The 24,854-nt window shown below is 38.8% G+C and overlaps 1 protein-coding gene and 1 long non-coding RNA gene across 4 annotated transcripts in view; one reads left to right on the forward strand and one right to left on the reverse strand.

The window, feature by feature from the left end:
• LOC128317199 (uncharacterized) overlaps positions 1-24,854 on the reverse strand; it is a 74,261-nt gene that overhangs the window by 15,392 nt on the left and 34,015 nt on the right. The window lies entirely within an intron of this gene.
• lrrn1 (leucine rich repeat neuronal 1) lies at positions 1,200-22,922 on the forward strand. 3 transcript variants are annotated; one of them, XM_026928421.3, is made up of 2 exons: positions 1,200-1,688; positions 15,940-22,922. In XM_026928421.3, exon 2 carries the CDS (start codon positions 16,177-16,179, stop codon positions 18,322-18,324), a length of 2,148 nt encoding a protein of 715 aa, XP_026784222.1. In that variant the 5' UTR covers positions 1,200-1,688; positions 15,940-16,176; the 3' UTR covers positions 18,325-22,922. The 3 variants fall into 3 exon arrangements, with proteins under 3 accessions (XP_026784222.1, XP_026784294.1, XP_026784363.1); XM_026928493.3 differs by lacking the exon at positions 1,200-1,688 and adding an exon at positions 6,473-9,594; XM_026928562.3 differs by lacking the exon at positions 1,200-1,688 and adding an exon at positions 9,697-10,397.

A 24,854-nucleotide genomic window follows, 5' to 3' on the forward strand; every position in this document is an offset into this window, starting at 1 on the left:
TCGCTTGCGTTTCACAGTCACCCAAGACTAATACGAATGCCTATGCTATAGGCTTTTATTGACTAGCCTCAAACAGAACCTCACAGATTATTCCCAGTCTACTTCTGACACTTATATGCATCTATCTTGTCTTAATGAGAGTACAGCACAGCATGTGTGAGAACACATCCAGATTACTTCAGTGATTTTTGTGATATTTGGATTTTTACAGCATTATTATTTTTCAGTATTATACAGTATGCTATTATACATATATGCTATTTAAGTCAGTGACTCACCACCACCTAACTTTCAATAAGAGTGTTTATCATCGGTTGGCAGTGAATTTCCTTTTAACACTATCTGGTTCTATAAGTAGGTTATAAAGGTAGATTGGCTACACTAAATTGCCTCTAGGTGTGATTGTCTGTGGTGCCCTGCAACTGACTGGGGTATCATACAGGGTGTATTCCTGCCTCACAAATAGTGTTCCCAGGATAGGCTTCAGACCACCGTGACGCTGACCAGGATATAGAAGTTACTGAATATGAATGAATGAATTACTTTGATTACATAACCATAAATGTTTACACTAGATATCAAGTTTAGAATTGCCATACACACTGTTATACCACATATGCAGAAAGGATCTAATTATCTAGGACTTTCAGACTCTTTCAGAAGTTGAGATCTGGATTTGCGTCGTAATGATCGTAATGACCCAATCAGATAAATATTCCAAATTTAGCAAAGGTGGCAGTGTGAGTTCATCCTTACCTAACTTTATAACATTAATGCCAATAAGTATTAATATTAACACTGTCATTTACACCTTTAAACTGTTCGTTAAGTGATGTTTGGAATAAGTAAATGAAAATGAATGATTAAATGAATAAATAAGTAACTCTGAGGATCAATAACAAGGTTAGCCTTGAGGACACCTTTCTGTAAAAAGTGCTTTCAAAGGCTAAACAAAGAGAAGATGTCTCATGGGGACAGGAACAGCACGCAGTCTTCTTCCATCACAACGACTAGGAAAAGAGGGTGTGTGTGTGTGTGTGTGGTGGGGTGTGTGTGTGCGTGTGTGTGTGTGTCTGTGGTGGTGGTGGTGGTGGGGGGGGGGGGCGTTGGGTGTGTGTGTGTGTGTGTGTGTTTGTGTGGAGGAGAGGGGGGGATGGGGGTGTTGTGTGTGTGTGTGTGTGTGTGTGTGTGTGACAGAAGGCTTGGAGGACGCTCTCAGTAGATTGCCCTCTTTTCGGCATTATCCCCTCCGCGCGTCTTTGTTCGAATCCCAGCAATTCTCGCGAAACAGATGGTGTCCCGCTCGCGCTCCCCTCCGCCAATCGCGTGCGCCAGAATCAGCTGACTCGCGCGGACAGCGCCAGGTGCGCGAGCCCGTTATTTTCCTTGGGAAGCGCGTGCTGCTCCAGTGTGCGGAGACCACCGGTGGCATAGCGCTCTTCTCTCTAATCGGACCATGCGCTTTTCTACGGGGAATCCGTGTGGACATTACGAAGGGGTGCCAGAATAAACATATGGCTGAAGGGGTCTCGTCGTATGGAGCTCAGGAGCGACGTGATACAAACAAATACCTAATTCTCACATCGCCTTCTGGATTTTTCCCCTTGTTTGTTGACGTTTCGGTCTGTAAGGACACTGCATGCACTGAGGGAGGAGGCCGGTGCAACTGAAACCTGCACGCTGAAGAGGTAATAACCTCTATTTTTTAATGAATATAGACTAGTTCTTTGTACGCATATAATGTTAGTATTAATGTACCAAATGCACCAAAATCCACATAATATGCATGCGTACATATATAAATCCTTAGAGGCTTCATTTCGTTTACAGATAGGTTCGTTGCAGTAGGAAATGTGCACGGTGCAGTACAGCCTACATTACCCTATTAAATCACAACCCTATTAAAATAGCCTATATACCTATATTTTTTGCCCTTGCCCGCATATCCATCTCCAGTTGAGGAGCTGGTTTTCCCATGCAAGTTGACAGCGTTGCATTAATTATAGTTACCTTTGATCTTCACTCCTAATGTGATTTGCATCCAAATATGATGGCACTAGTAGATGTCTCGAAGGCCCCCTTGTTCGTAATTAGGAGATGCAAGAACTTTGGAAGAAAGAGGCAGACCATGTTAAACGTGAGAAGGCGTGTTTAAGTGCAAGGGAAGGATGCATAATGATAAGGGAGGATTGTGAGTTGTGCATATTGTCCTTGAGGGACGCCTCCGCCTAGTTGCAGCTGTTGCGTCTGCAGAGCTTGCAGAACTTCTGGGAGGCGGTGACGAGCATATTAATGAACCTGGCGTCCTGAGGCAGCTGGGCTTATATAAACACTGTCGGCATTAATTCCACATGGAAGCTGCTGTGTAGACTGGATAAGAAAAGTGAGAAGTTGCACATACGAGGGCATCTTTTTTTTTTTTCATGAGCTATTTTTGAGGACGTTGCTTAGTTTCTATACTTAACAGAAGCCAGTATGTGTGGAAGAAAATTCAAGAAGGCTATGAAAATCAATAGCATTTCTACCAATACCAAATGACTAATGAACTGTATAAATAATCATGTTTATTTGCATAGACTGAGCTACAACAATTGCTTATTTATTTATATTTTTAAAAATAATCTGTCAGTCTTACTTTTTTTTTTATAAATAATGGAGTAAATCTAAATTATTACATTATTCAATTACAATAACACATATATCACAAGCAGAATTTAACAAACTTAATCACAAAAGAAACTTAATTTATGAAGATTGAAATGTTTATCTTTTTTTCTAGCCTACACATAGACATTGCCTTACCAATGCTTACCATTTATCTTAACAAGCAAAAATAGGCAAAACCTAACATGCCTAAATAAATGATCCAGTTAGTATTTCACATATTTTACTACTTTGACCATTTGTTTTACGATTTTGTTGAAAATAGCTTTCATGAAACATTAGTGTGAGCATAACAATGTTGTGTTACTGTATACACTTCAGTTACAAAGCAGAAGATTTTTGGTGCATAACCTTTTAAATGTCCATGCATCATCAGTGTGGTGCTATGGAAAGAGTCTCTGCTTTACATACATTTCATTGCATCACACTTGTTCTTTTTGAGTAAAAAACCCAGGTTTAACATCTTCGGTAGTGCCGTCTTTGACTGCTCTCTTGATGACACTCAAATTGCACATTCAATGTGTGTGATATTCTGTTTTCTCTATGTTATGTATGTCTTTATGCTGATGGAAGTGGTCACAGTGCCTAGTGCTATATGGAGAAAAGAAACAACAGAAGCAGAGCCGCCGCTGCTCCCAAAAGCTTCAGTATTGTATTACATTCTACCCAAAAATAGAGGCCTGTGTGGTTTTACACTCTATCATGCAGGCCTAGTAGAGACATCGATAGAGTTAACTGATATCAGCACTACTGTACTGTGAACGCACGAGGATAGGATATGATGTGGTTTTTGTGTTTTTATGTATGATTGTCACAACTACACTTTTTGGGAACCTAAGTACCTCATAAAGAAAAATCCTCATGATTTCAAACCCTAAGAGTACAAAAAGAAGAGGTGACAGACTTCTAGTATCCTCTTCCGTTCTCCTTTTCACTCCTCTTTTCTTTCACTAGGGTCCTAGGAGTCCTTTGTCCACTATATGAGAGATACCTGGGTGACAAAGACCCATAAACCTAAAGTGTACATATTCATTAAAATGACTTGTGCATAGACATTAAAAGCAGCACAATACCCCCCACCAAAAGGTAAAGGCACAGTGTAGGAGGGGAGCAACAATCTGGGCTTTATTCTATTATTTCCCTAAAAAAAAAGGGGGTGAGGAGTTTGCAGAAGTAGGGAGTAGAACAGGCCAGGCAGCTTTTTGACTAATACTGCCACCATAATGTGGTTGAGAAGTCTTCCTGCTAAGTGTAACTCAAAATGCAATGGTTCTGGCAAGGACATGTCACTGCACAGTCAACTCCAGAATTAGTACCGTTTATTAAAATGAGCAAAACCAATTACATATTCAGTAAACATATGGAGGCATTGTAGTATTAGTTTAACACAATATGTTTTTTGGGGAACCCTTAAATGTTCTATATGCAGAATCCTACTACAGAATGTTTCTGTCTTAGGGTAAAAAAAAAACAAAGCTTCCAAAAGGCTAACAACCTCTTAAAAAATCCTTGCGTGTATATTATCAGCACTCCTACAGTTAATACTTGGTGAAGTCATCCTTGGAAAGAATACCCTTCCTGTAATGTCTAATAAAGTTAGAGGCACTTGTAGAGCGATCTTGGAACCTCCTCCATTTAACGTTGCTTTTCATGTTTACGTTTGCTTACGTGGACTGCCCTCGTCCAATCAGCTCATGGGTTTTATTTATTTATTTTTTTATTTAATTTTACTAGGGTCCAAATCTAGAAATCTAGAAACTGGGATGGCCATTCTAAAATGTGGATTCTTCTTGTTGATCCTTCAGCTACTTCTGTATGATTTGGATTTATCTTTGGTTTCATTATCTTATTGAAAGATTCATCTATGCACAAGTCTTAATCTAGACAGTACACTTATGCATCCTCTTCCTCGCAGTCCTGTCCCAGACTTTTGATGTTTTTTCCCCATTGTTAGACCAATGCATTGTGAATAATAATATTTATGTATTTTTTACAGTACAGTTTTTAGCAGTATTAAAGGATGCCAGTAGTTCTGGAGATAAGCTCAGTTCTACTGGAACTACATTACAAAATTCACCTTAGGAGTTTTCATTTATCAGATTACATCAAATGACAATACAGATTTTATACAGCCTAAGCATAGAATCCTGACTCCTTGCTTTTAGTAACATTTTCAGTATCTTATAATGTACAATCGGTGTGAAGACCTCAGGGATGGTAGAGCTGATTTTAAATAGCTAAACCAATATCGTGAAAAAGAAATTAGAGTTGGACATTTAGGGACCCTTGGGGCCTGCCTGTTCTCCACTTTACCCTCCAATTCTGATGGTTCCCCTGTCATCTGCAATCAATAATTTTATGCAAACTCCAATACTCTCAATTAGCAAATACACCATCTTACCAACCATAATCCTAGTATTTAATACTATAAAGTGTTAATCAATATCGTGCAAGCCTTGAGAATCACACATAGATACTCTATCTGCTCTATTCCCCATGGCAAAGCCTCTGGGATGCTGAACAGATTTCCATTAACATTCATTTCACAAACTACACTTTTCTGGAATGCTGGTATCAGCTTCTACCATGACATCCTTTTTTGTTCAGGATGTGCTGTAGATGTGCTGTAGATCTCCCCTGTATTTCATTTTATTTTTTATTTTCAACACATTTCTGCCTCCATGGATTAGTGTTTACACAGGCATGGAAAAATACTGCTTCCTGAGAAAGGTGAAATGTGTGCTTTTAAACATTATTTTTAGATCTGACTAGAGGATACCAGACCATGATTCCTCAGCACCTTTCTGCCCATAACTGCAGTGTAGTTTACAGCTCAATCTGCCAATCTATTCACAAGTGACTTACTAAAAATGTGCTTGGGGTATGTTTTCATTACAGTCTTCTTGCACAAGCTGTTTCACTTGTGTGTTATAGTTGACAGACACAGATTATTTGAGCCCAGTGTAACACAAAATCCATACCCTAAATTTGCTGATTTTACTTACCAAAGATAATCTGTTAAGCATTGCCTGTGATGTATTTCAAAATTTAGAAACATTCCATTGTATTGAATCTTTGCAATTTGGATGCATTGTATTTATACAATGTAATGAATTACGCATACAGCATGTATAAAAGTCTCCCGAAGTAGAGACTGTTGTAATTACACTTATATACTTATACTTTCAGTAGAAGGTGGTATTGTTTTAGTCCACTGCCTGCTGGGTCATTGTGTAATACGGAGATAACGTCAGCCGGTGAATGTAATGTTTCTTTTCTGCCTGTCATGCGGCTATTCAATGATGATTTGGTGTTCAAAGTGTTAGTACATGAAAATAAAGTAAGTGTTCTTTGTTTTCTTTAAGTTTTAACTGTGTTTGTGATGTATTGTTCAACTTTATGCGCTTGCATGGGCTTGCACGGACATGCCGAGATTCACACGTGATCACATGCTCGATAAATATTCATCAGATAATTAGTTAAGCTGTGTAACTTGGTCTGTGCTAAATACTGAGATAAATATCAGTTTACCTTGTAGTTTACCTGCCTGTAACCTGTGGTTAATCTGCATTATTTTCATTTGATGATGTTGACATGGATTTATTGATCATAACATCTCAATGCTGAATTCATTTCGGTCAAATTCATTTGCACATTCTGTGTGTATGAAGCTTTGACTGTTATGCAAATGTGAAACAGAATATGTTAGTATTCTGGATTGAGCAGTGACAGATATTTGTGGATATGTAAACATTCGTTCTTTATTTTAAGCTAATGTGTTTAAATGTTATTTTTTCAGACTGTTATTTAATACACTTTGGAAAGAGGCTAAAGTCTCCTCATTATTTGTGTCCTGACCGATACAGAAGAGTCTTTACAGCTTATATGAGTAGAGTCAGAGCCTATCAGTCCCTTTCCTCTTTAACAAAATGGTTGTTCAAGCTGGATAGCAGTGTTCATTCCTGGCACCTTCGAATTGGATGATGAGATCATTGGGGCAACCAGACCAAAGTGCCAAACACGTCCACCAATCTGACTCAAAGATTTTGAACATGCAATATGTAAGGGGCAGACCCGAAACTGAAAATGCTATCTCACCTCCCTGGGAGGCACCTGTCCATGTGACACCTCCCCAGTTATCATGGAACTATCCTGACCACCTCTACGGTGATGCTGCTCCTCACACAGATCGCCGGTTAGGTCCACCAAGCTTCAGTAGTCCAGAGCGCAGCGGAACCCTACATCAATCATTCATGTCAGCCCAGCAGTACAGTTACCCTGATCCAAGTGAGTTTGCCAGACTTTGAATAGCTTTGGAAAACCTGCTCCCTCCAGATGGGACTGAACTCTTTAAATATCAGATATTATTGGAGCACTTAAAGTTAGATGAGGCTAGGCTGATAGCGGATGCCTATTTGAATTTGCTTATCCCCTTTACTGTTATCATGGTGGCCCTCCAGGAGAAGTTCGGTCAGCCCCACTAGCTGGCTTTGAAGAAAATTGCAAGTGTCCTGGAAGCCCCTGATGTAAAGCGTGGGGATACAGTTGCATTCCATAAGTTCCAGAAACTCTTCAGGTACAGTCATTGGTGGGTTTGATGAAAACCTTAGGATCTGAGGTGACATTGAACTGAATTGTGGATCCCGTGTCGCATGTCTTTTGAGCAAGCTTCCTTCCGACCAGCGAGCTGAATTCCGCCGTCACATGATCTGGCAACCTGGAACTGCACCTACCTTATATGACCTCTCTAACTGGCTCCGCTATGAAGCCATAGCTTTGAAGTAGAGACTGCCTCAAGAGGAGTTCAAGACCGACAGACCTCTAGGTCTGAACAGAGTAAGAGGACTGTAGTCATTCTTCCTGGGGTTGGAGAGACTCAAAATGTACCTTCCCTGTCACCTCAGAAGGGTACTAATCAACAGATCAAGTCATTCAGCGTAAAACGATTCTGTCCCTTCTGTGATAGTACAGACCATTATTTGAGTCAATGCAAAGCATTTGTTTGTTTTGCATTTGCAAAAGTCATTATTGGGCAGTTGTGGAATAAACAATGGACGACCCAAATTTACCACCTGAGCTCCTCCAGTCATGGTGCATCTGGCAGAATGAAATTCAGGACCTACCCAATATCACTGTCCCTAGGGCATATGTCTCTCCTGAGATTGAGCTGGATAGTGCTACATATGACGTCCACACATCTTCAGATGCTTCGGAGCAAGCATATGGAGCTGTGACATACTTGAGGGCCATTGACAAGAAAGGCCAGATCTATTTATTTTTCATTGTAACTTGATCCTGAGTGGCCCCCAAACAGTCTCACCCCAGTCCTCGATTGGAGCTTTGTGGAGCCCTTGTGGCAGCCCAGTTAGCAAGATTGCTGAAGAGGGAACTGACCTTGCAGATAGAGACTACAGTGCTGTGGACAGACTCTACCAAGGTCTTTACTTGGCTGAACTCAGAGTCCTGTCACTACTAAGTCTTCACTGAAAACAGAATAGCTGAATAGCCGTCCAGGAACTAATAGAGAAGTGTTCCTGGCACTATGTGGATTAAGCTAATAATCCTGCCGATGACCTCACTAGAGGCAAACCTCTGAGTGCTCTTACCAAACTGAAGAGGTGGTCTCAATGGTCTCGCTTCTTAATCCAGGATCCAGCTATTTGACTATAAGAATAGTCCTGACAGATGACCACACTGGACTACATAAGTCTGCCTTCAGTGGCGCCACCACAGTGTCTCCTCAATCCAGCAACCCTGATGAATCTTAAGATTATTGCCAAGCTGAGATCCTTATTCCTAAGCAGGTTCAGCAGGAGTCCTTCCCTGATGACTATCAACGCCTGGTAACTGGGAAATCAGTGTTCTCATGAAGTCCCTTTAGCCCCTGAGATTGAAGGATCTAGTGGTTTTTATCAGAGCTAGAGGTTGATAAAGTAGAGCTGAGTCCACTGAAGTATCTACCATACACCCCATTGTCTTGGATGGTTATCGCATTATGATCGCAAACTGCATCATCCAGGACCTGGAGTGAGTGTTTGCCAAAATGCGGTGGTATTATTGGACCGTGAAGCCATTTGTCGGATCCACTTCCACTTCAACCCCCAGCAACTCCACATTTCTGAGGAGTGTGGGAGAGGGAAGTACGATCTGTAAAGTCAGCCCTTTATACTACAGTGGGAGCTCAGTCAGCTCCAGACAGTCCTTTTGACAGTCCTTCTAGAGCTGGATGCAATTCTGAACTCAAAGCCTTTAGGGTATGTGTCATCGGATGTTGTGGACAGTGATTCAGTGACACCTAACAGTTTGCTCATGGGGCAGCCATACAGTTCCTTGCCTACCCAGAGTCTGAACTGTTGATTCACAGATGCTGTAGGCGTTCACAAGTCTTAGCTGATAACCAGGTTTATTTGAAACTACCTTCCTGGCCTCCTGACACGGGAGAAGTGGTAGTCCTCTTCCCTGACTTAGCAGAGAAAATGGTTGTCATGGTTGTAGATCCATAAATGCCTAGGGTCTTCTGGCCTGTTGGACATGTCATCAAGACACACTGTAGTCCGGATGGATATGTCAGGTCTGTTGATGTAGACATAAAAAGGCAAGTTTACACTCGGCCAATAGCACGATGGGTGATCCTACCAGCTCTGCCAGATAATGGAAACAATCCTTCAAGCCCAAACGGAGTTAATGTAAGTTTCCTTGTATAAAAGGCTCCTGAAGGAGGGACTTCAACTGTAGAATATTCATGTAAGTTGCAATACTTATACTTCCAGTAAGGGGCAGTATTGTTCTAGTTTGCTGCCTGCTGAGTTATTAATACGGAGTGTAATACTGAGATAATATCAGCTGGGTGAATGTAAAGTTTCTTTTCTGCCTGTCATGTGGATATTCATTGGTGATTTGGTGTTCAAATTGTTAGTACATGGCCATAAAGTAAGTGTTCTTTGTTTTAACAGGTAATTGCTCACAAGAGTTTTAAAAAAATTTTAGAGTTTATTCTAGATGCACTTGGAGCCTGCTGCTGCTGTAAAGATTTGGAAAGAAGACTTATTGCCTAGTATTCATGAGTTTATCAGTCAGAAAATTCTGAATAAATCAGTCATAGGCACATACCATTTCATGAGTTAAAAACAATGGCACTGTACAGTCTTAAGAACCAAGAAATTATTATTCGCATTGTGTTGATGCTACAGATCAGATCACAGCCAGATTACAGTAGTGGGTGTCTGGACTATGTCTTACCACGAAGAAATACTTTACATATGAGAAGAATGTTGAGAAGGGTTGTAATTTTAGCTTGCATTAGCTGCATTGTTTAAATTACCATTAAGAATGTGCATACAGTCATCATTAGAACACAGGCACTTGGACAGACACTATTGTTCTATTTAGTATGAAATTTGGGACATCTTAATGAAAATACATGTTATTAGAGAGAGAGAGCCATATATATATATAAAGAGAGATAGAAAGTATGAATTCTTTGAATTCGTTGACTGTTTTCAGTCTGGCAGTCAGTATTTGGTACTATACTAGTCTGACAGACACAAGGCGGAAGCCCCCTCACCACCCCCCTGAGGGGGACAGAGTTTTGTCTCGCAATCAAATGGCAGATGGCGCCAGCAGATTTTTATGGTTGTCAGTTATGATTTAAGGCAGAAAGATGCAAAGGAAAATGGACAATACAGCAGGCAGCCAAGGTCTGAGTAAAAGACCAGCCTAATGAGGCTTGAAAGGTAACAATCATTTGCTCCTAAACTTAAAGATGACAACTTCTAACATTCAACAATTGACTGGATGATATGAACAGACACAGTGGCATTTTAGGTACCCTATCTTTATGAGCTGCCCAGTGATATAGAAATATATTATATGTATATTGTAGAGTTGGATAGTAACAGTGATCTGGTGTAGTTTATATGTGTCTTGTTACCTCAGGCTTTAACTACTTGATGTCACCAAAAATCTATGTTTACATTGTCTACTAACAGGTTTGGATTGAAGTACAAACAAATCAATAGCTCTTTCTAACAGAGCACTAAAAGCTTTTTTTTTTCTCTGGACTGCTGCCAGACAAGTCCAGCCTCCAGGCTCACATTACATAGCTCACTACAGATCTTAACTATATGTTTTATCATTACTATATATATATATATATATATATATATATATATATATATATTTTATTTATGCATTAGAGATCCAGACTAATCTGGCAACACTGGACTAATCTGGCAACACTGAACCGGTTGCTGTTAATGTTTAACTGATTCAGCAATGATTGGTGAAAGAGAGTCTTATTAACCATTAAACAGTGTCTTATTAACCTATTCCTATTTTTCTACTAAAAGTATTTGTAAATAATATTTGTTCTATTTAATTTTTTTAAATGGCATAATATTTTTCGTCGAAATATTCTGCATTATTAATATATACTTTGAGCCAAAAAGTATGACCGTTTTCCAACCAAAATTGTGTGGGATGCTTTGCTATTTTTCGTCCTTCTGTGTGAAGGTTTTATCCCCTTTTGTGGGAAATACAAGTGCTGAATCTGAGATTATCCTCACTATGAAGATAGCATGAAAATTGAAAATAACAGATGGTGCTGAACATGAAGGCATGCATACATTTTGTTTCGCACTGTAAAAACTGAAACTCAGATAGTTCAAATTCAAATTTTATTGGTCACATACACCACCATACACAGTACGACATGCAGCGAAATGCTTTTTTCGACTGTCCCTGACATAAAAATAGAATTTACATAAACAAGAATTTACTTCTATACAGGTAGGAAAGAAAAAATATAAAAATAAGAAAATATGATATAAGAGATACAAAGATTGGTGGCAGAAACTGTACGACTGTATTTTGAATAAGGTGCAGATATGTGCAGTTGTTTGTGCAATATATGCTGTGCAACATCAGGTTGAGGTAATGGGTGTTGTGCAAACAAGTCCAAGCTCAGTTAAGTATGTAGTCAGTGATTTTGCCAGATGGTAACTATAGGTAGCTGTATTGCGACTTAAAATTCAAACAAATACAGCCCTCATTTTAGTGTCCGACACCCCCTTTGAATGCTAATGAAAGAGGGGACGCTTTCTGAATTAACAGGCATCATTATTTATGGCTATGTAGAGACCGCCTCCTTTCTCTGAGTAAATATTTAGGGGCAGTCGTGGCCTAATGGATAGAGAGTCGGACTTGCAACCCGAAGGTGAACCTGAAAGTTGTGGGTTTGAGTCTCAGGTCCGGCAGGGATTGTAGGTGGGGGGAGTGAATGACCAGCGCTCTCTCCCACCCTCAATACCATGACTGAGGTGAGACCCTTGAGCAAGGCACCGAACCCCCAAACCCCCGGGCGCCGCGGCAAAAAAGGCTGCCCACTGGTCCGGGTGTGTGTTCACTACTGTGTGTGTGCACTTGGATGGGTTAAATGCAGAGCACAAATTCCGAGTATGGGTCACCATACTTGGCCACAAGTCACTTCACTTATATATTTCATAGAATGTGAGAAACTTGCCCAAATATTACAAGAAGTAATATTAACCTACCTATTAACCTGAAAAGGAAAGAGACCCCTCATTATCACACATCATTATTAGCTAGTGAGCTATCTGTAAATGTTTACACACTAAACTGCTTTTGTCCAACATCATGACTACCATGGCCATATGTTTTTGCCAAGAGCTTTCCCTAAATTCCTTTAATTGCTATGAGACTGAGTAGAACAGTTCACTGACACACTATATAATCTATTCTGACAGTGCTATAAAGAACTGATTTTTAGAATATTTGCAAAACATCCAATCCTCAACATGCAGAGGGAAAAAACAACCAAGAAAACACAGCAGTAGTCTAAAAGTAGCCCAGGAAATCTGAGGATCTGGCAACACTGGCTACTGGTCGGACAGCATCAATCAGACAGCTGCTATGGTTGACCCGGCTATGATTATTTCATGATATCCTCCACTCAGTGACGCAAATATATTTTGACGACCAGGGACATAACAGCGAGTGTATACTGTAGGTTGTTGCTCTTCAAGGATACAATTTGATAGGTTACCCTACAGAGGGATCACAGAGGGTACCAGGTAAACCCCCTCAGGATTCTAAAAACGCCTACTATTCAAAGAATACGAGTAATCTTTTTACCCCTTGCAATATTTTGCAAGTTGGAATAAGTAACCCTAGTTTGTAACCACACTAGGGTTTGCAGGATGAAGATCACCTCTTGCAGGCAGTTTCTGGCTTGTTGTTTTGGTTCGTACTGCAGTGTGACTGCTGTATTCACCCTTCCAAAATTATTTGCACAGGTTTCTTTTCAAATGAACCGAAAACAGCATATGTGCTATCACTTGTGTGTTCAGGTGTGTCCCTATGTTTGTGCTTCATAAGAATAAATGTTAGAAAAGGAGGGTCAAATCTTTTTTGTTTTCAAATCGTATTGTTTTCCACTCTCCAAAGGGACTCGCCCACAACTGCTGCATTATCTTATGTCCACTCGTTTGTATGGAAGTGTCTGTAAATCACTGTGTACTGTAAAAACATGGGAGTTAAGAGTTTAATGAGCATTTCAAGGGAGACTCTAAAGCACAATAGTAGATTGTAGCCAAAAGCTTGCTGGAAACTGCTGAAAGACAGTTTGATAAACTTAATGAAATATTAATGAGATTTAGGGGCAGGAACACATGGATCTCTCACTTGTTCCACAAATTAGGTACCAAATCAGTGACACTTTTTTAGTTTACTCTGTGCACTGCTTTCAAATGGAGCATTCATTTCTTGTTTTTTAGTTCACTGCTTTAGTAAATAAAACTTTTATCTGTGCTGACCATCACATTATTTAAACATGCATTGATGTGATGTGACAACATTTAGTATTTTTGATTTTTTTTTACCCCTTGCTATGGCAACACATGAAAATGATTCTTTTCTGCATTTTCAGCTAAAGCTAAGTTTAGACTGGATGTGAATACAATTAGCATGGTGGACAGGACGATCCACTGTAGGGGAAAAGGACATGGGACTTGAAATGTGCATTTGTGGTTGCCTTCGCTTTGACCTCTGAATTTCCCAAATCTTCATCTTGTGAGCCAAAAGTACACTTAAGGATGTGCATCAAAACAGAAGCAAGTACGGCAGTTAAAGTCTCCAGAAGATCTGTGGCAGATTCTCCAAGATGCTCAGTAAAACTTACCAACCAATTCCATTATAAAACTGCACAAAATGTACCTGAGACTACTGATGTTTTTTTTTTTTTTTTTTTTTTTTTTTTTTTAAAGCAAAGGGTTGTCACACCAAATAGTTTATTACTGGTTATTGCTTTTCATATTAGATTTTTTTTTTGTGTGTGTGTAGAAACATCTAATTTCAGTATTTTTTAAGACTTCTTTGCTTTACAGCATTTCTTTATCTATGATCCACAGTACATTAGTGACGCATAAATAGATGCTTTTCCCAAATGGCAAATGTAAATACACCAAGTATAAATACTTGGTATCTGCAAGAAGCATTTCATTCAAGTGAGTTTTCAAAACAGCAACTTTTTTTTTTCAGAATATCATCACACTCATCACAGATTCAGATTGGGAAAGTAACTAGATTTAAATGTTTACATGCCATGTAATCTTTTATTTAACAGATTATGAAATGGATTATCCATGTTGAATGATTGGGTATAAAAAATGTGTTTGGATTGGATTGGACACATTTTTATTTGGGCATAAGTCAGACTGTTAACAGGTTATTGGGTTGCATGTAAAAGTAGCTAACATTACAAGAAATCCCTCAAAGACAAAGAAGACCAGCAATGAGAGAAAAAGACCAGTACTGGTTTTTTGGTAGGCCACAAAATCTGTGTTGTTTAACTTTTTAAAATAATTTTTACTTAGTTTTGTACTTATTTATTTATATATTTTATCTATTGGTTACATTTTGGCCTGCATTTTCCCTATATTATTGTTTCTCTGCTGTAATAAAATAAATCTTGCTCCAATAGGCTTGAAAAAAATCCCTCTAGGCAAAATCTGATTCATCTCTAACTGTGTTTGGATATGATGTGCAATTCAGAGTAGGCAATTTTAAACAAACTCTCTTGGGCCACTTTGAGCTTGAAAATGAAAGCGTCAGTGGAGAAAATATGCAAGCCTACACTTAAATTTGTAAGCTAAAATCAGCTTGAGTGTTATCATGTGTTAGACAGACCAAGCACCTGGATGGTGAGCATGGACATTTGCTGTACCATATGGTGCTGATGCTGAGTCAATCATTTTAGCAGCAAGAGTATTAAGGCAGGAGTCCAGGAAGCATTAGAGAATGCCAAATGCTACTTGTGATATGAATAAACACAACTGTATTTCACTGAACACTGTCCCAAACCTCTTGATGCCTGCATTATATTAACAGTTTATTCTAAATCTGCAATCAGAATTTATTCAGATAATTTTTGCATATAAACATAGGCATTGAGAGATGACTCTTCATTAGAATTCTCAAAAGTGAGATTTAGTTATGTAACAATTAATAATTTTCAGATTTAATGAGGTGATATTTACTCATGGCATTTAAAACCACTTGGATGTGATATTTGGATGAATAGGATGAGCTGACAACCTATTAGGAAAATAAGTATCCATTTTTTATAGCACAAAAAAAGGAAACACCCTGACCTGGGATATTTTGTCTGATTTTGCCCTATTTGGGTCCCCCCTTTGCTGCTATAATAGACTCCACTTTTCTGGGAAGTCTTTCCATTAGATTTTGGTATGACTGTGGGGATTTGTGCTCATTCAGCCACAAGAGCATTAGTGAGGCCTGGTTCACAGTTCTCATTCCAGTTCATCCTAAAAGTGATCAGTGGGGTTGAGGTCAGGGCTCTGTGCAGGTCACTCGAGTTCTTCTACATCAACCTTGGCAAACCATGTCTTTATGGATCTCACTTTGTGCACAGGGTCATTGTCATGCTGGAACGTAGTTGGGCCCTTTAGTTCCAGTAAAGGGAAATTTTAATGCTACATATACATTCTAGACAATTGTGTGCTCCCAACTTTGTGGCAACAGTTTGTGGAAGAACCACATATGGCTATGATGGTCAGGTGTCCACATACTTTTGGCCATATCATGTATATTGATTTGATTTATTTTGATACATAGATGTATTAATATTTTGATTTGATAAATAGAAATATATAGAATATAGAAAATTCCATATAATCTGTCATGTCATCTATGCTGTTGTATCCTGTATTTTGACAGAACTTTTTCTTTTGCTTCCAGACCCAGTTGCACTTCCTGATATCAGACTGTGAGTCAGAAACAACCCGGTCGGAGTCTACAGGGAATCTACTGGGAAATTACTGCTTTGAATTTCTGTGCCACTGTTACTCAGTTTTTTACAGGATAAAAGGTTGATGCAGTTGCACTTCTGAACACTTGATGAAAGTCTCACCATACAGTCCAAATCTTTTTGCTTCTTTGGGAATCCAACCCATTTTTGATCAGAGTGGCTAAAAAATGGCTATAGGAACTGCATTCTGTGTTGTTCAGCCTTGCTTCATTTTTCTGCTGGCATTACTTACATTCTCTTCTGTTGAAGCTACAGAGTGTCCTCAACTATGTGTATGTGAAATCCGGCCCTGGTTCACACCGCAGTCCACCTACAGGGAAGCTATAACTGTAGACTGCAATGACCTTCGTCTTACACGCATCCCTGGAAATCTGTCAAGTGATACGCAAGTGTTGCTATTGCAGAGTAACTACATTGCCAGAACCAGTGAGGAACTGGAGCAGTTGCTAAACCTGACTGAACTGGATCTTTCCCAGAACAACTTTACCAACATTCGTGACATAGGCCTGACCAACATGTCCCAGCTCACCACACTCCATCTGGAGGAGAACCAGATTGTTGAGATGCCTGACTTCAGCCTTCAGGACCTTACAAACCTTCAGGAGCTTTATATAAACCACAATCAAATTAGTTCCATTGAACCTAATGCATTTGCTGGTTTGCGCAACTTGCTAAGGCTACACCTGAACTCAAACAAGCTCAAAGCTATTGATAGCCGTTGGTTTGATTCAACCCCTAACCTTGAGATCTTAATGATTGGGGAAAATCCTGTGGTTGGTATACTGGATTTGAATTTTAAACCACTTGTTAACCTTAGAAGTTTGGTATTAGCAGGGATGGAACTTACTGATATACCAGGCAATGCTTTTGTTGGACTGGACAATCTTGAGAGCCTCTCTTTCTATGATAATAAACTTGTGAATGTTCCTCAAAATGCTCTACAGAAACTATCAAACCTGAAATTTCTGGATTTGAACAAAAACCCTGTACACAAAATCCAGGAGGGGGACTTTAAAAATATGTTGAGGCTGAAAGAACTTGGTATTAATAATATGGGGGAGCTTGTCTCTATTGATCGTTTTGCCCTGGATAATCTCCCAGAATTGACCAAACTTGAGGCCACCAATAACCCCAAGCTCTCGTACATTAGCCGATTAGCATTCCGTGATGTTCCATCTCTTGAGAGTCTCATGCTCAACAACAATGCTCTAAACTCTGTTTACCTGGCAACAGTAGAATCTTTACCCAACCTGCGGGAGATCAGCATTCACAGCAACCCACTACGGTGTGATTGTGTTATCCAATGGATGAGTTCAAATAAGACATCCATACGATTCATGGAACCTCTTTCAATGTATTGTGCAATGCCACCTGAGGTCAGAGGCCAGCGCATGAGAGATGTACTTTCACATGAATCTGCTGAGCAATGTTTGCCAATGATATCCCATGATACCTTCCCTAACCATCTTAACCTGGATATTGGCATGGCTGTAGACCTTGACTGTCGTGCAATGGCGGAGCCTGAACCAGAGATATACTGGGTGACACCATTAGGTAACAAGGTCATGATGGATACTGTGTCTGATAAGTACCATCTGAACAGTGCTGGAACACTACATATATCAAACATTCAGGCTGATGATTCCGGTCGCTACACCTGTGTTGCTCAGAATACAGAGGGTGCTGACACTCGGGTGACTGCAATCCGGGTCAATGGTACTCTCCTGGACAGCACTCAGCTTATGAAAATTTATGTGAAACAGACAGAATCCCACTCAATACTGGTGTCCTGGAAGGTAAACTCCAACGTGATGACTTCTAACCTCAAGTGGTCTTCAGCCACCATGAAGATTGACAACCCCCATATCACCTATACTGCCAGAGTCCCTGTAGATGTCCATGAGTATAATCTGACACACCTTCAGCCAGCTACTGAATATGAGGTCTGTCTCTCAGTTTCCAATATCCACCAACAGACTCAAAAGTCTTGTGTAAATGTCACAACTAAACATTCCACTTTTGCTGTGGAAATATCCGACCAAGGCACCAACACAGCTCTTGCTGCTGTCATGGGTACAATCTTGGCTATCATCAGCCTGGGGTTCATCTCTGTCTATATTGCCAAGAGATGGAAAAGGAAGAATTACCACCACTCCCTCAAAAAGTACATGCAGAAAACCTCTTCCATTCCTCTGAACGAGCTATACCCTCCTCTCATCAATCTGTGGGATGTAGACACTGAAAAGGACAAAGATGGCTCCTTGGAGCCAAAGGCAAGCCAGGTTGACACTACAAGAAGCTACTACATGTGGTGAAGTCCATCAAACTGTTGTTTTGGAGCACAAAGACACGTTTGACTTATTTGTGCAAAAATGAAAGTGGATTTATTCTCTGCTTTGCTGATTGGTAACAACTACACTGCCAGTCAAAAGTTTTTGAACACATTTTTTTTATGTTTTATTACAGTTTTACAAAATTAAACAAGTATGTTAATTTTGCTTTATTATAATGCTTTATTGAAGGCAAGTGCACTTGTTTAGTGAACTACTTACTGCAAGACTGTAAGCCTATATAAGTGTGCATCGAGACTGGGATCCTGCAGAACCCAGCAAAAAAAAAAAGCTGTGGGAGCAGATGGTTTTTACTTTCATGTGCGTGGGAGCAGGCAATGAGATATGTAGCTCACAGGAGAAAGCAAGGCCACATTCCTTAACATGGGAGCATACCGAGTGCTCACGTGGCACAGTGTTCATTAATTTAGTTTATTAATGTTCAGTAACTGTTTTAATTTAGGGTGACGATGGTTTAAATGACTAATTTGTATATATATTGGGAAATAGAACCAACTAAGTTCCTTAGAAAATATTGTGAGTCAGTGCAAAAAATAAATAAATAATTGCGAAAACAGGATACATTGGTCTGCAGCAGCAGGCAGGATTAGTCACAAGTGCCTGCTGGATTGGTAAGACTTTCTTCAGGAGCAGACGGGAGTGGGATTAAAAAAAAAAAAAAAAAAAAAAGAAACAGTCCCCCAAACACCTCTACTACAAGTGCCTAATTAGAGTTATCCAGGCTTTTTTCCAGTTAGAGCTAAGTTTTTCCCAATAAAATAAAATGTTTTCAGTGTTTCTCAGTTCATTTATACATATTTCTTACTTAGAATTTCTAATTCTAGAGTATTTACCTTGAACCCTTTTTTTTTTAAGTTTAACCATAAGTTTTAATAGAGGCATTCAGAAACTTTTGATTGGCAGTGTAAATGGACTAACGATTCAGATATTTTAGTAGAGCATATTACTTTTTTCTTCTTAGCTCAATATTGCAGCTTTGTTTAGTTTCTGAGAAATGTTAGTAGCTGTGCTTTTTATGTTCAGTATATTTTAATAGCACAGCATAGATATTGTCAAAGATTATTTTTGGGTCAGTTGATGCTGTAGCAGTTTGATCCAGTACTGTACAAATGTCTTTGGCAGTATTCACATAGAATGTAAAGTTTCTTTCTTTCTTTTGTAAAACAGTTTATCTGTTGTGCACTGAAATATATTAAGAATTTTGTCCATGGACTACAGTGTAAGCTGACAAAATGATTTTAGACTTGAGATACTGTCTATTAAATGATGTTAGCAATTGTTCTGTAATGTTGTATCAACTATAATTTTAACTTTTTGGTTTTTTTTATTAAACATTAAATTTTGATTTAGAACTTAAAGGAGTAGTTCTACATTTTGGATTTTTTTTTTTTTTTACATTTTCAAGACCTAATTAATTAATCAGTAGCATTTTCTACTTCTCTGCATGTAGTTTGATTATCAGAGAGGCCTAGTTCTGCTTCCACCAGGGTGCTTTCTTTCTGGAACTAGTGCTCATTTCCTAGAACACTAATAGCAAATTTGTCACCTTGTTATCATGACCTCACAGATGTAGCCTATAAAATCCTATAAAACATCACAGTGACATCATGGTAACTTTAGTATTCATTTATTGATATTCATCACTGACTCAGAGGGCAGTAATGTGGCTTTTTTGTGTTGGCATGCAGCAGCTTGGAGTTAGTCTGGATTGATTAATAGCATAACTTTATAAGTTCATAAATTTTAACTTGTGAATTGCTTATTTTTTCCAATTTCTTAATCTCCTGTATTTAAAGGCACAGTGGTGAGCTGTTTGTGCAGCTGAGCCCTAATGGAGTTGGATGATGGACATGAACAATGAACAAGCATCTTCAACAAACACTTTCACACCCTTGCCCTAATTGCAGCATAATGCCAATTGCGATACAAGAAACATGCCTCACAGGCCATGGAGGAACTGCTGCCTATTCAGCAACCTTCCCCAACACTGTAGGAATGCAGATGTGACTGCAAGGGTCACTAGGAAAAGAAAGACAAGCTTTTTTGTGGCACAGTCAAATGAAGAACTGCACCCAACACAGGGTTCACAGCTGCTTACCACCATGGAGAGGAGAGCGCTCTTACTGTATTGTAACATAGAGTAGAGGAGATGATATCAGGCATAAGCTGTTAGCGGCAATGCAAAAGTGCAGAGCACTGTGGACCTTAGTACAGCTGCCTCGTATGTAGAGCCAGACCCTGACGTACTTACCCTGGCTGCATCTCATTCTCTAAACTTGAAGACCATCTTGGAGAAGAGTTCTGACAGACCACATGAAGGTCAGAATGTGACCCCAGAACATGGCACATCAGCCATTAATGTGCTGAGAGCTGGCAGCAAGGCTGCCTTGGCAAATCTAAAGCTTGATCCTCTACCTAATGCAAGTATCTTGCATTACCTTGAGTGATGTTCATCTTCAGTAGGTACAGAATGAATAGATTGAGAAATTGTCATCCTCAGTAAAGTACAGTACCTATAGATTAACTGAACAAGGATCAGCATCACTAAAATGACTATCATCTTTAACAGGGAAGAATATCAGTGCTTTGAGCAGGCATCATTCACCATAAAAAAAGGATCAGCACTTATTTTAAGTGCTGTCAAGGGTATACATTTTAAAGGGAATGCTTTAGGAAGTGTTAGGAACCATTGTGATGACTTTGATATGTTGTTTACGCAAATTCCAAATGGAAAATGTTCTGGTTGTCTGGAGCATAAGGAAGTAGAATAGTAGGTTACATGTGTAACTGTGGTTCTACGACTAAGTGGAGGACTGTCCAGCCACCTGAGTCAATCAGGTTGATAAGAATGGCCAGAGGATTTGCATAATGTAGCAGGGGCCTTTCATAGGCTACACATGTGCGGGCACAGTCATAGTCAGGAGGTGATCCATCATACCATCATATTTGACAATTTTGCCATTAGAACTCGCCTAGGAACACGCACACAGAAAAACTCTACTAGTTCTGGAAATAAGCCACCCTGGTGGTCCTTCACATATAGAAACCACGGTTACATTCATAACCTACCATTTGGCTTTTTAGCTTAGTTCCCCTCATAAGTGTAATTATGAGTTTAGCTTGTAGCAAAGCAAAGACGCAATTCATATTTTATGAGCAATTTTTATGCAAAGTTGTACAGTATAGGTTATGCTGGCATTTCATAAAATTTGTCATAGTCACTACAGAGGTATCAACACTTACAGTTGTTGCTGTAGCATTTATGATACAGGAGACATCTGAAAACTATGCTTTTCTTCTAATGCTATGCTTTTTTATATTTTTTTAGCGATACCAATGTTCAGACCAAACAAATAATATTCAGCTAGTGGAAAAGGCAATTCACTGAAGGGGAAAGGATGCAGGACAAAGGATGTTTCTGTTAGTCATTAATTTGGTGTGAATTTTATGTAGATGAACTTTTTACCTGTGAATTTGAAGACCTTTTTTTATTTGAGGTGGGACTGTTGTCTTTCTAGTTGGTAAGAAATGGAGGCGTCACTAATTAATAAGTAGCGGTCATACCAGACATTTGCCTTGTTATTTTCTTAGGCTAGGTATCCAGTTGCATGTTTATGGCCACATGCTCGGCATGCATCTCTCTCTGCTTGATGTCATTTCTATAACATTGACATGGATTTGGCCAAACAAAAGGATTACCCTTCATGAAGCTCTTGCCATTTTGGCTAAACCCAATGCAGCAGCCACACTCATTTGCATAATGTTCAGCTTTGCTGAACTTTTGCCATCACACAGTAATCCAGGATTCTCTGCAATGTAACCATCATGTACTGCACAGATTTGACAGAACTCTCCACTGTAATGAATAGCATCCGGCTCAGCAAAGATGCACATGGACATGTGCCATTATAGTTGCATGGCACACATCTAGGAAAAAGACAGCTAGCTATAATTACCCCTACATTGCACTTCTGTATCAACAGACAGATCATTCAATAATAAACGTGCAGGGTAGGATATGTCATGTGTCACCATTTAATATTTTTTTCAGTATGTAAGCCATCATAATTTTCCTATTTAGGCAGACAAGTTTGATATTTTCCTTTCATGCCAGTAATAAAAGTGTAAATACCAATTTTTATACTGTATCTGATGCTCAGATCTACAAATGTCTACAAAAAAGTGAGTTTATGAACAGTAAAAATCTTTCACTACAGTTGTAGACATTTTATTATTATGTGTAATATCTGCCATGGACCGGACTGCAAACTGGACATGTGCTTCTGTTAATTTTGTAACAATTGTATAAAGTAAGCTTATACACTCAGCTGGTTGCTTATAAATCCAAACATTATAAATATCAGTTCAACCAACTTATGTTTTATCAGTTACGCTGTTAGCATAGAGCCGTCCTGTCCGCCGACATGCGCTAAGGTTTTTGTGGTAAATTTTTTTCTATTTGCCTGCTAGGATTTTCTTGTTAGCAATGGTGGCACCTCTGCCACTACGTAGTACTTACTACAGTTTTGCATACCTGTTAAATAAAATATATAATTTGGTTATATTATTGTCAGTTTTTGCATTTAAATAACTGCACACAGACAGAAATAGTGTCATATTTCAACCCTGAATACATGGGAAAATGATTAATTTAGAAATGTATTTATTAGTTCATATTTGCAGGTATTTTAAAACAGCAATAGAAAACTGACTGTTTAACAATTAGGTGAAAGTACTGCTTTTTACTTGTTTTTTTATTTGCCAGGGTTAGTTATTGGGCCCTTGATTTGCTGTGATTTATACATGCTTGCATATTAAGGTGCATAAAACAAACAAAAATAAAATACTGTTTTGTTCAAATATTTTCATACAAAAATGTTCAAATGAAGTGTCTTTTTTTTTTGCTTTATATCATATTAATCATTGGGATTTACCTTCATTCAGTGCTATGGAAAATGGTCCCACAGTCACCAGACCTCTCACCAGAGAAGCTGCTGCTAGATGAACTTCACCACTTAATGAGACTTATAATGCCAGCATCATACCTGCTGAAACCTAATGAGGGAATGACTTGAAAATGTCATTAAACCTGAAAGTGAATATCTTAAGAGTATGCTTTTGCTCCAGACATTTTGTGAAATCATTTAGGTGAATGTCAGTAAAGGACACCTATTTTGTTCTGATATTTTTGTACAAACAAACATTAATTTGAAGTGAATTTGATACAGTACAAAAGTATTGACATTCTTTACTGCTCACCTAAAATAGCACAGCTCCTGTGTGCTATGAAGGAAGACAGCATACTACAATTTTTTTAATCTTCATTAAATATCATAATATTAAAATAAAGCAATAAAAGCCCAGTGGCTGCTTTTAATGTATATCAACATTAGTTGCTCATGAATTCAAAAGAACTCCCATTGTTCAAGTCCTGCCCACCAACATTCTCCTTTTGATGGAGTTTCATTATGGTTGTAGAATGGAGCATTTTAAGCTTGACATGAGAAATAATGTAATACTACAGACAATGTCACTTAGTTTATGCAATCATCGATGACAATACTTAAAGAATTCTCCCAGTGGAAACACCCAAGATCTTTGCTAGAACAGAATATAATCACAACTTAGCAATGGAATATGTTTAAGCTGTTGTGGAAGACTTTTTAGATAGGAACAATAACCTTTACTTTATGCCAAGAACAAGAAAGCTTTCATACAGGCATTGATGTCTTCAGATAGCTGCAATGCAGCACATCTATTTGAAGAAAGGCAAATCATTGGGGAAATACTTGGCAGGAACGTGGTGCTCTCTTCTTGCTCTTTGAAACCTGAATGCTTTAGTGAACGCATAATTGAGCACTGAATAATTTCAAGAGTACAATTACTTATAACCTGCTGCATGTACCAGATTGGCAGTAATGACTTGGAGTAAGTACATTGAACCTGTCCACTAATGTAAATAATCCAAATCTAGACCAAGAAGAATTATTAAAGAGTGTGACCAAAATATTGCAAATATTGATAAACCTACCATAATTGTCATACCAAGGAGTTATGAAACAGTTTTCTGCTTTTGTTTCAATAGTAATACATTAGTACTGCTTCTGCACTGGGGCTGATTTTGTGCCTTTTCGCCTCACATTTGAGTGTCAAACTAGTGAGAGGTTTGAAATGCTACATTTGCCCAAGGGCTTTGTTAACATTTGAACTAACACCTGGCTGGGCCTGAGAGGTACACTAATTGACAGGTTATCCAGGCTGTTGTTTTGTAGTGCTGCCAAAAGAAAAGGAAAACGGGTTCTTAATACAGCTGGATGTGTAGGACGTGACCTCAGGGATTCTTGCTGATTTGTCTCAGCTCCACTGTTATGCTGATGTCAATGTTCTGCAACACTAGATTATAAAATATTCTGTATGTTGGGCATATCTTACCTCACATCTAAATGTCCATCTCTTAATAAAAATAAATTAAACACACACACACACATTATACA

The sequence above is a fragment of the Pangasianodon hypophthalmus genome, chromosome 2 (genome assembly GCF_027358585.1).
Source record: "Pangasianodon hypophthalmus isolate fPanHyp1 chromosome 2, fPanHyp1.pri, whole genome shotgun sequence".
Lineage (NCBI taxonomy): Eukaryota > Metazoa > Chordata > Actinopteri > Siluriformes > Pangasiidae > Pangasianodon > Pangasianodon hypophthalmus.

Coding starts and splice junctions, on each gene's coding strand:
- lrrn1 (XM_026928421.3), top strand. CDS start 16,177: ATGGCTATAGGAACTGCATTCTGTGTTGTTCAGCCTTGCTTCATTTTT.